The 12,830-nt window shown below is 43.4% G+C and overlaps 1 protein-coding gene across 4 annotated transcripts in view; it reads left to right on the top strand.

Moving 5' to 3' along the window:
- The window catches only part of mcoln2 (mucolipin TRP cation channel 2), a 98,951-nt gene that overhangs the window by 15,891 nt on the left and 70,230 nt on the right, over positions 1 to 12,830 (top strand). For 3 of the 4 annotated variants that reach the window (XM_041840029.2, XM_041840026.2, XM_041840028.2), the window contains 2 exons: positions 5,813 to 5,909; positions 6,005 to 6,122. In XM_041840029.2, the coding sequence (XP_041695963.1) occupies positions 5,813 to 5,909; positions 6,005 to 6,122 (215 nt within the window). The remainder of the gene's footprint in view (positions 1 to 5,812; positions 5,910 to 6,004; positions 6,123 to 12,830) is intronic. The other variant, XM_041840027.2, reaches the window with a different exon arrangement.

Here is a 12,830-nt window from a genome sequence, read left to right as displayed (position 1 = left end):
AAAACATAATGGGTTTGGACAAAAGCTCTCACAGGATAACTGACACATCCTAACTTGACTTTATCTGGTAAAAACTCTCCACCCAATCTGACACCACATATGGATCAACCAGAAGGCAATGATCCATTCTCTCCAAAAATCTCACTCCCACTGGGCAAAAAACATCTTTATCACCATCGGTACGATGCTCAAACTCTGCGTTCTTCACCGCACCTGCCACCGCAGTTAATTCATCCTCACTCTCATCATGTTCAGTTACCTTCTGCAGCACTCCATATTTACTCTTAATATGTACCGACCACAATGGGTTCCCCTGACTCCATCTCCAAGTCTGACAACCATTCGGGCGTACGCCATCTTGTGACTCCGAAAAAACCTATTTGGTCTTCAAACTTGAACTCGAACCGTCATCACAATCCCTCATCTGATTGGTCGAGTAGGTGGGCCTTCTGACTTTGTGTCTATGGTAACTAGTGACGACCCTCTGGCTGGACTGAAGATGATGCAAAAGGGGCATTGCGATTCCATTCCGTTGTGGACGTCCCCATAGAGAGCAACAATAATAGCGTATTTTTGCAGGCACTAACTCCATGGTTTGTTGAACAAAGCCTATGGGAAAATGAAAGGAGTTTTTGTAGGGTTTATGGATAAACGCTGAAAATAAGGTCAGTGGCAAACACAGGCTTACGGCTTCTGCATGCTTCCGTTCGGCTGGTGCCTAGTCGAACACGGCTAGGCGAACCGAACGAGTGTGCTTGCATACTCCATTAAAAGACCTTTGCTTGAAAAATGAGAAACAACGGTTTACATCTAACTGAGATGTTTGGTGCAGTATTTCTCAATGAAAAAATGTGTATGAAAAGGAGTCGTCTCTCGTTGAATGACAACAAAGAATATTGAAGAATCCCTAATGTTGACCAATCACCGACGAAGGGGCGTAGACTTCGGCTACCGACTTCGGCTTGACTCAAGAAAAAATGTTGTGTGCCCGAACAGCCGAGCAAACCCTTACTGAAGTCCAAAACAAACTAAAACATCACAAAATGTTGTCATAATAACTGTTCCACACGGTTTCGGCTGGGAAGCATGCAGACGCCTTTAGATCTGATACATTTTGTTCTGTGAAATAATCTTCATCAGTTAACATCACTTTTTGAAAATGTTTAAACATTTATCTAATAAATAAAAAAACACAAAGGCTTCATAATTCATGAAGGTAATGTTAATATATCATAGAACAAAATGTATGAGATCTCATAAGCCTACAGTGCCTTCGGAAATTATTCAGACCCCTTTACTTTTTTCACATTTTGTTACTTTACAGCCTTGTTCTAAAATGGATTAAATAGTTTTTCCCCCCTCATCAATCTACACACAATACCCCATAATGACAAAGCAACAACAGGTTTTTACATTTTTTTGCACATTTATCACAAATAAAAAAATTGAAATATCACATTTACATAAGTATTCAGACCCTTTACTCAGTACTTTGTTGAAGCACCTTTGGCTTCTTGGGTATGACGCTACAAGCTTGGCACACCTGTATTTGGGGAGTTTGTCCCATTCTTCTCTGCAGATCCTCTCAAGCTCTGTCAGGTTGGGGAGCGTTGCTGCACAGCAATTTTCAGGTCTCTCCAGAGATGTTCAATCAGGTTCAAGTCCTGGCTCTTGTTGGGCCACTCAAGGACATTCAGAGACTTGTCCCGAAGCCACTCTTGCATTGTCTTGGCTGTGTGTTTAGGGCCGTTGACCTGTTGGAAGGTGAACCTTTGCCCCAGTCTGAGGTCTGGAGCGCTCTGGAGCAGGTTTTCATCAAGGATCTCTCTGTACTTTGCTCCATTCATCTTTGCCTCAATCCTGACTAGTCTCCCAGTCCCTGCCGCTGAAAAACATTGCCACAGCATGATGCTGCCACCACCATGCTTCACCGTAGGGATGGTGCCAGGTTTCCTCCAGACATGACGCTTGGCATTCAGGCCAAGGAGTTCAATCTTGGTTTCATCAGACCAGAGAATCTTGTTTCTCATGGTCTGAGAGACTTATGATGCCTTTTGGCAAACTCCATGCGGGCTGTCATGTGCCTTTTACTGAGGAGTGGCTTCCGTCTGGCCAATCTACCATAAAGGCCTGATGGTTGTCCCTCTGGAAGTTTTTCCCATCTCCACAGAGGAACTCTAGAGCTTTTTCAGAGTGACCATCGGGTTCTTGGTCATCTCCCTGACCAAGGCCCTTCTCCCCCAATTGCTTAGTTTGGCCAGGCGGCCAGCTCTTTGAAGAGTCTTGGTGGTTCCAAACTTCTTCCATTTAAGAATGATGGAGGCCACTGTGTTCTTGGGGACCTTCAATGCTGCAGACATTTTTTGGTACCTTTCCCCAGATCTGTGCCTCGACACAATCCTATCTCGGAGCTCTACGGACAATTCCTTCAACCTCATGGCTTGGTTTTTGCTCTGACATGCACTGTCAGCTGTGGGACCTTATATAGACAGGTGTGTGCCTTTCCAAATCATGTCCACTCAATTGAATTTACCACAGGTGGACTCCAATCAAGTTGTAGAAACATTTCAAGGATGATCATTGGAAACAGGATGCACCTGAGCTCAATTTCGAGTCTTATAGCAAAGGGTCTGAATACTTATGTAAATAAGGTTTTTCAGTTTTTTATTTTTAATACATTTGCAAAAATTTCTAAAACCTGTTTTCACTTTGTCACTGTGTAGATTTCAGAGTTTATTCCAAAAGCCTATTCTTTCCCCGTTCATTTTGCCTATAGGAATGGCTGAACAAACCAGAGGTAAATCATTTCCGTTTTTTAGGACTACAAGTTGGCGAGCTCTATAGAAACACATGACTTCCGGCTCAACGTAACGGAGTGGTTATGGCAGGGGTTCCCAAACTTTTTTGGCCCACGACCCCATTTTGATATCTGAAAATTATCATGACCCCAACCATGTGAAATAAGTTACGTAATTAACAGCCAATGTTTTATTTTTTATTTGGGGCTATGGCAGTCAATTGAAAAACATTCTAGCAGTATTTCTGATTGTCTTCTCAACTCACCATCACATACCTTTAATGTGGGGCTATGACAGTCAATTGCAAATGAGTCTCTTATCTCACCAACACTAATGAGATGGGTGTGCTTGATGCATGTCGCGTCAGAGCGTTTCAAAGTCAGGGGGCGTGGTCGACATTGCACTCCTCATCTCTACTGTCACATCCAACCTGGATCGATATTTGGTTTTAATGCAGACGAGAGTACTGAATCCAGCTTCACACAGATATGAGCTGGCGAAGGGTACCATGAGTTAGAGTATATGGTGCTTTCAACTGGGAACTCAGAAGAATACAAGGTCAAATCATGTTGTCAGTGATCTTCAGGTCGAAAAGTCAGAGCTCTAGAAAGAGGCCAGAGTTCCCGACCATTCAAAACGATTTTTCTTTTCCGAGTTCCCAGTAGTCTTGAACACACTGAAGTCGGAAGTCAGAGATTTCCGAGTTCCCAGTTGTTTTGAACATGGCATTAATGCTCAGAGGGAGATGGCAGGGTATTTCCTTTGAGTCAGGAACCAAAACTCCTCCGTAGTGACCTGTTGTCTGCAGCATTCCGTCACATGACAGCTCGATCAGCTGTTCGATTTAACTTACTGGCATGTCAACTGAGCCAGGATCACAGTCAAATGGATTGGGAAGTAGGTCCCAAAGTAATCTTCCAAGCGTTGGTGGTGAGCAGTCATCACTTGTAAGTAAGTAGCCTTGCACAAGCCTTGGCTTGTGCGAGCCGGAACGGCTCATAGGGCAGAAGCCTATGTCCTGTTTCTGTAGCATGAGGCAGCTTGATGTACAAGTACACGCCCTGGACAGGACACTAGTCTATCGCAGGGCCTTTCCCCCAATCTATCTCCTTAATGCTGAGTGCCAAACGGCAACAAATCAGGTCCCATTTTTACAGTCTTTGGTATGACTCGGCCAGGGATTGAACCTTCCAATCTCAGGGTGGACACTCTAACCACAAGGCCACTCGTGTGGGACACTTACTGATGCTGTTTCCTGATAGAAACATGCACAGCCAAGGGAAGGGGGCATGGTTCACTTTAGGAAGACTCTCTCCAATAACAATTCTTTCCTCTGAATCCACTGATTCGGTCACTCATCTGTAGAATGTTTTTGTATTTCCCCTGTGTTATGTGTTTAGTTCATTCAATTTCTCAAATATGTCTGTTACATAGGCAATTGTGAATATTACATCCATTGTGAATGACAACAGTTCCTCTCTCAATGCGAAAAATCTTTCCAACACTCCCCCTCGATAACCACCAAGCCTCGGTGTGAAATAGAACATTATCATGCTCTGATCCCATATCGCCACATAGTTTTGCGAACAGGAGTGCGTGCAGTGGATGTGGTTTGATGTAGTTTACAATTGAAGTTACCTGCTGCAGTATATCTCCGAGTTCTTTGCTCAGATCTTTTGCCAACAGTTGCTCTCGGTGTATCATACAATGCGCTCATATAGCAGAGGGAGACACATTCATAGTTAGAGTGCAGAGGCCTGCCCGCCGTCTCATCATAAATGGAGCCCCATCTGTGCAAACGCCCACCATTCGATCCCATATAGTCTGTTTATATAATCTGTTTTTCGTCACATCCCCTATGCCGTTTCATGCTCGGGAATCGTGAGAGAACAATATGTCCTCGTGAATAGCATCCCCCAATCTGTATAGCAAACAAAAGTCAGAGTTTCCTCTTGATTACTAGCAATAGCATAAATTCTTGTTTGTTTAACAGTATTATCTGACAAAGATATTGATGTGAGTTTCTGTGCCTCTGCCTCCCCACACATTGTTTTCACCATATCAATTGTGGCCGGTAATATCAAAGTCTGCAATAGTGTGTGGTTTCATAGCTTAGTGGGCCTAGTCATTCAGCGTGGGAATGATTCAATTGCAACGGTCAAGTGCGGCCTTTTCCATGATCTAAGGGCACACTCTGGTTGAATTTTATATTTTATATTTGAATAATTTTCATTTAGATTTTTAAGGTTAACCACAATACAATGATGGGGGGGTGCTGAGGAGTATTTCTGTCTGTAATAAAGTCCTTTGGTGGGGAAAAACTCTTTCTGATAGGCTGGGCCTGGCTCCCCAGTGGGTGGGCCTGGCTGCCAAGTGTGTGGGCCTATGTCCTCCAAGGCCCACCCACGGCTGCACCCCTGCCCAGTTTGTGAAATCCATAGATTAGGGCCTAATTTATTTATTTCAATTGACTGATTTCCTGATATGAAATGTAACTCAGTCAAATGTTTAAAAATAGTTGCATTTTGCGTTTATATTTTTGTTCAGTATATATATTTTGTGGGCGACCCCATTTTCATATCAGGCAACCCCACATGGGGTCACAATCCATAGTTTGGGAACCGCTGGCTTATGGGTAATATGATTGAGGCCTCCTGTAGCTCAGTTGGTAGAGCATGGCGCTTGCAACGCCAGGGTTGTGGATTCGATTCCCACGGGGGGCCAGTATGAAAAATGTATGCACTCACTAACTGTAAGTAGCTCTGGATAAGAGCGTCTGCTAAATGACTAAAATGTAAATGTAATTGAGGCTTTACATGTACCTGCTGATATATCACCACGCAGGCTATGTTGTGTCGAGCGTGGTGGAATGCAATTGCGTCTCAACCAATGAAAACTAGTAGTGGGCTGACCCCCCCTACAGCCGACCTTGCCCCATTCCATGTGCCGCAGCGAGGTGTTCTTGGATCATGGGGGATTGATTTTTCATTAACGTTGGCATGTTTTCCATTCAGGCTTGTCGACATCAAGATCACTTTTCAACTTAAAGGAATCAACCTGCAAACAGTGCGCTCACATGAGTTACCGGACTGTTATACATTCGTTGTTACGGTAAGGTTCCTTTGTTGTGTTTAAACATGTAACCCCATCATCACGCCCATGGAGCGCTGTTGGTACTGTTAGACCATTTTGTAATCTGTTTTCAGTTGTCTCTCTTTCTCCAGATTACATTTGATAACCAGTGTCACAGCGGAAAGATGAAAATCTTCCTCGACATTGACGCACTGAGCAGTGCGTGCAAAAACTGGAAGATTTCAGGGACTGGTAAGTATAGTTTAGTTAAGTTTGGGTTATTAAGAAACCCATTTGTTCATCAGGATTAATTGTCCTGGGTTATAAAATAAACACAGTATGTTCAAATACTTGAGGTGCCGTTAATTAGGTGTACATGCAAAGCAATGCACAACTCTAGATTCCTTACAAAATGTATTCATTATTAGGTGTGCATGCAAAGCAATGCACAACTCCAGATTTCTTACTCATATAATTATAATTATTTGATTCATTCTGCTTGTTCTAGCGCTTAAACGACTTACGCTACTAACACGAAACCAACTTCCAAATGTGAAGACTGACCCAGCTTAGACTGCTTGAGAAAACATTTTTGATATTATTTATACTTTTTGTACTACAGCAATATTTAAATGAGCTCCCAATGCATTTCCATGGCAATAAAAATGCCATAGACTTACACTATATATATACAAAAGTATGTGGACACCGCTTCAAATTAGTGGATTCAGCTATTTCAGCCACACCCGTTGCTGACAGGTGTATAAAATCGATCACACAGACATGCAATCTACATAGACAAACATTGGCAATAGAATGGCCTTATTGAAGAGCTCAGTGACTTTCTGCCCTGCTAGAGCTGCCCCTGTCAACTGTAAGTGCTGATGAAGTGGAAACGTCTAGGAGCAACAACGGCTCAGCCGCGAAGTGCTAGGCCACACATGCTCACAGAATGGGACCGGCGAGTGCTGGAATGCGTAGCGCGGAAAAATTGTCTGTCCTCGGTTGCAACACTCACTACCGAGTTCCAAACTACCTCTGGAAGCAACGACAGCAAAATAACTGTTAATCGGGAGCTTAATTAAATGGGTTTCCATGGCCGAGCAGCCGCACACAAGCCTAAGATCACAATACGCAATGCGAAGCGTCGGCTGGAGTGGTGTAAAGCTCACCGCCATTGGACTCTGGAGCAGTGGACACGTGTTCTCTGGAGTGATGAATCACGCTTCACCATCTGTCAGTCCGACGGACGAATCTGGGTTTGGCGGATGCCAGGAGAACGCTATTTGCCCGTATGCATAGTGCCAACTGTAAAGTTTGGTGGAGGAGGAATAATGGTCTGGGGAGATTTTTCATGGTTCAGGCTGGGCCCCTTAGTTCAAGTGAAGGGACATCTTAACGCTACAGCATGCAATGACATTGTAGACGATTCTGCGCTTCCAACTTTGTGGCAACAGTTTGGGGAAGGCCCTTTCCTGTTTCAGCATGACAATGCCGCCGCGCACAAAGCGAGGTCCATACAGAAATGGTTTGCCGAGATCGGTGTGGAAGAACTTGACTGGCCTGCACAGAGCCCTGACCTCAACCCCATCGAACACCTTTGGGAGGAATTGGTACGCTGACTGCGAGCTAGGCCTAATTGCCCAACATCGGTGCCCGACCTCACTAATGCTCTTATATATAAAAGCAACATGTAAAGTGTTGGTCCCATGTTTCATGAGCTAAAACAAAAAATCCCAGACATTTTCCATACGCAAAAAGCTTATTTCTCTCAAATTTTTGGAACATATTTGTTTAGTGAGCATTTCTCCTTAGCCAAGATAATCCATCTGAGGACTATTTCTGTATTTTCTGGGGAAAAACAAATTCTGATTGGCTGGGGCTGGCTCCCCAGTGGGTGGGCCTGGCTGCCAAGTGGGTGGGCCTTGGCAGCCAGGCCCACCCACTGGGGAGCCAGCCCCAGCCAATCAGAATTCGTTTTTCCACAGGCCCATCCATGGCATTTGCATAAAATACATCACCAACAGTAACTCTTAAACCATTCAAGCTAGAGATACTAAACCAACTTCCTCATGTTCAAGCTATCCTATCTTCCATTTCTGACAAATGTTAATACATTTTAACTATAAAATATTGCATAAAATAACTCACTAACAGTAACTCTTAAACTGTTCTAGCTATAGATACTCAACCAACTTCCTCATGTTCAAGCTATCCTAACATCGAATTCTTGAAAACTTTTATCAACTATAACTATATGAAATTGCATAAATTTGAATAAAACATCTACAAACAGTAGTTACTGAACTGTTCAAGCTATAGGCACCAAGCAAACTTTCACATGTTAAGGCTATCCTAACTTTAAATTATTAAAAACTTTCAACAACTACAACTATACAAATGTGCATAAATGAGCATAAAATAACTCACCAACAGTATCTCTTAAACCATTCAAGCTAGAGATACTAAACCAACTTCTTCATGTTCATGCTATCCTAACTTCAAATTCTTAAAAACGTTATTTAATTATAACTATAGATATTTGCATAAAATAACTAACTAGCCGTTCAAGCTTCAGACACGAAACCAACATCCATATGTTCAAGCTATCCTATCTTCAAATTCTTAACTTTGATCAACTATAATTACATACATTTGAATAAATTAGCATACAATGACCAACCTACAGTAACTCTTAAACAGTTCAAGCAAGACACACATTAAACCAACTTTCACATGTTCAGGCTATCTTGACTTCAAATTCTTAAAAACTATACCAATTGGCAGATATTATCATAAAATAACCCACCAACAGTAACTCTTGATCTGTAACATGCTAGAGCCACCAAAACATGTTCAGCCTATCATAAATTCAAATTCTTAAAAACGTTAAAAATAAATAAATAAAATAAATTAGTCATTTAGCAGACGCTCTTATCCAGAGCGACTTACAGGAGCAATTAGGGTTAAGTGCCTTGCTCAAGGGCACATCGACAGATTTTTCACCTAGTCGGCTCGGGGATTAGAACCAGCGACCTTTCGGTTACTGGCACAACGCTCTTAACCACTAAGCTACCTGCCGCCAGGTCTACTATAACTGTAGACATTTGCATAGATTAGCATACATTTACTCACCAACGGGAACTCTTCTTCCGTTCAAGATAGAGACACCAAACCAACTTTAATAAACTATAACTGTAGACATTTGCATAGATTAGCATACATTTACTCACCAACGGGAACTCTTCTTCCGTTCAAGATAGAGACACCAAACCAACTTTCTCATGTTCATACTATCCTAACTTCAAATTCTTCAAAACTTTCAACAACAACAACTATACAAATTTGAAAGCTTTTGCATAAATAACCCAATAAAAGTAACTCTTCTTCCGTTCAAGCTAGAGACACCAAACCACCTTTCTCATGTTCAGGCTATCCTAGCATCGAATTCTTAAAAACTTTTATCAACTTTAACTATATGAAATTTCATAAATTTGCATAAATAATCTACAAACAGTAATTATTGTACTGTTCAAGCTATAGGCACCAAACAAACTTTCACATGTTCAGACTATCCTAACTTCAAATTCTTAAAAACTTTCAACAACTACCACTATACAAATTAGCATAGATGAACAATAACAGTATATCTTAAACCATTCAAGCTAGAGATACTAAACCAACTTCCTCATGTTCATGCTGTCCTAGCTTCCAATTCTTAAAAAAACATCAATTATAATTATATACATTTCCATAAAATAACACAATAACAGTAACTCTTGAACCATTCAAGCTAGGGACACCAAACCAACTTTCACATGTTCAGGCTATCCTAACTTCAAATTCATACAAATGTTTGAACTGTTGAACCATTCAAGCTAGATCACATGTTCAGGCTATCCTAATGTCAAATTCTTCAAAACGTTCAACAACTACAACTATAGAAATGTGAAAACATTATCATAAAATAACCCACTAAAGGAAACTCTTCTTCCTTTCAAGCTAGAGATACTAAACCAACTTTCAAATGCTCAGCCTATCCTAACTTCAAATTCTTATACACTTTTATCCACTATAACATTACAAATTTGCATAGGTTAGCATAAAATGACTCACCAACAGGAACTCTTGAACAGTTCAAGATCGAGACACCAAATCAACTTTCACATGTTCAGGCTATCCTAACTTCAAATTCTTAAACACGTTTATCAACTATAAACATTTGCACACATTAGCATAATATAACTCACCAGCAGTAACTCTTGAACCGTTCAAGCTAGAGACACCAAACCAACTTTCACATGTTCAGGCGATCCTAACTTAAAATTCTTATTTTTTTTACAACTAAAACAACACAAATGTAAGTGCATTTGCAATAAAACTCATCAACAGTGTTATGACGAGTTTCTCTGGTATCTCGTACTTCAGGGTGTAAGAGAATAGTTCAACACTTAGATGGAGAGTTGATTCATAGTTATTTAATAGTTGCAGTACTGGATTCACATGACAAGCGGTACAGGCGTAGCCTATTGTCATCCGAATGACTTACATAGAAAACCTTTATATATAATGCTTTCCGAGCTACTTCCATCCAACAGTTGCCAACCATTATTGAGTGTCACTCATCTCCTATAATAGGATCCCCCAACATGGTATCGTGTGGCACCCTAGCCAGGCTATTCCATCACATACTCCTTCTAAGATTAGCACCAGTGGTCCCCAATCTATATTGGCATGCAGACCTTCTGGCACCCACCAGTGACATAAATAACACATGGTGTGTCCTTATCCTCTCTATATGAGATCAAAGACTGTCACGATCGTTAGGGAGAGACCAATGTGCAGCGTGTTGAACGAACATGGTATTTATTATCTTCAGTGATAACATACACAACCAACAAAACAATAAACGACTCGTAACGTCCAACGGTAACAAAGACCAACTGGAACAAAAACCCACAAACACAAAGGGAAAACAGACAGTTTAAATATGGCTCCCAATCAGAGACAACCAGCCAACAGCTGACACTCGTTGCCTCTGATTGGGAGTCACTCAGGCAAACATAGAATATAACAAACTAGAATGAACACCACAGAATGAACACACCCTGGCTCAACATATAGAGTCCCAGAGCCAGGGTGTGACAGTACCCCCCCTAAAGGCGCGGACTGCGACCGCGCCTCAACTAAAACAAAACAGGGAAGGGCTGGGCGGGCATACCTCCTCGGCGGCGGTTCTGGCTCCGGCCTTGACCACCACCCTCCAATTAACCCCTCATAGCGCCCCTGGTCCAGTCTGGCCCCGCTGGCTGGAGCTGAACTTGACACTGGTGGAGCGGATTGCTCTAGCTCCGGCGCGAAGCATCTGACCGGTGCCGGACCAGCCACCGGTGGAACAGGCACGGCCCGTGCCGGACTGACGACGCACACCACTGGCTTGGTGTGGGGAGCAGGAGCGGGCCGCGCCGGGCTGACGAAACGCACCACTGACTTGGTGCGGGGAGCAGGAGCGGGCCGGACCGGGCTGACGAAGCGCACCACTGACTTGGTGCGGGGAGCAGGAGCGGGCCGGACCGGGCTGACGAAGCGCACCACTGACTTGGTGTTGGGAGCAGGAGCGGGCCGGACCGGGCTGACGAAGCGCACTGACTTGGTGCGGGGAGCAGGAACGGGCCGGACCGGGCTGACGGAGCGCACCACTGACTTGGTGCGGGGAGCAGGAACGGGCCGAGCTGGGCTGACGAAACGCACCACTGACTTGGTGCGGGGAGCAGGAATGGGCCGGACCGGGCTGACGACGCGCACCACTGACTTGGTGCGGGGAGCAGGAACGGGCCGTGCCGGGCTGACGAAGCGCACCACTGACTTGGTGCCAGTGGCAGGAACAGGCCGGACCGTACTGGGAACACACACCACTGGCCCTACGTGGGGATCAGGAACAGGCCGGACCGGACTGGCAACACACGCCAGTACCTCTCGCCGTGCCTCTACATCCTCCTTCCCCCTGGTGACCAGTGACTCCCGTAACCTGGCGGCCTCCTGCTGCCCCGTCGTCCACGGCGTTAGCCTCCCCCTAAAAAATTTATGGGCTTCACTCCTACCCATGGCCAAGGCCTCCATCCCTCTTGCCAGACTCGCACTCATCTCCTCCCACGCTGCTTGATCCAGTCGAGGTGGGTTTTTCTGTCACGATCGTTAGGGAGAGACCAATGCGCAGCGTGTTGAACGAACATGGTATTTATTATCTTCAGTGATAACATACACAACCAACAAAACAATAAACGACTCGTAACGTCCAACGGTAACAAAGACCAACTAGAACAAAAACCCACAAACACAAAGGGAAAACAGACAGTTTAAATATGGCTCCCAATCAGAGACAACCAGCCAACAGCTGACACTCGTTGCCTCTGATTGGGAGTCACTCAGGCAAACATAGAATACAACAAACTAGAATGAACACCACAGAATGAACACACCCTGGCTCAACATATAGAGTCCCAGAGCCAGGGTGTGACAAAGACATTAACAAATACTGTATAAAAAGAAGTTATATCAATCCCCCGTTTTCATTATTTTGCTGTTGTAAGTGAAATTCAACAGATATAACGTAACTTGAACCAAACAAACCAAACATACAAATTAATTCCCAACCTCCTGACATCAACCCAGAAAATACATTGATTTATGACAATTTGTAAGTTACATGTAGACTACAATATAGTCAGATGAATATATCCCAATAAAAATAACTTCAGTCTCCATTCTCCATGTTCATTCAGAGGAACCCAAGCTTTTCTCTGTTCACTTGGGGCGCTATCTGATCGGCTGAGGTAGTCTTGTTTCCACATTTTCAATCCTGTCTGTCTCTAATATATTTCCCATAGTTTTAGTTAATTTCCCAACACCTTCCTATTATAATGGCAAGTATGTACAAAATGCATTCCCCTATAATCGCAT

This window comes from Coregonus clupeaformis, chromosome 18 (assembly GCF_020615455.1).
Source record: "Coregonus clupeaformis isolate EN_2021a chromosome 18, ASM2061545v1, whole genome shotgun sequence".
Lineage (NCBI taxonomy): Eukaryota > Metazoa > Chordata > Actinopteri > Salmoniformes > Salmonidae > Coregonus > Coregonus clupeaformis.
Note: the sequence above shows the minus strand (reverse complement) of the source record. Positions and strands in the feature narration are given on the sequence as shown.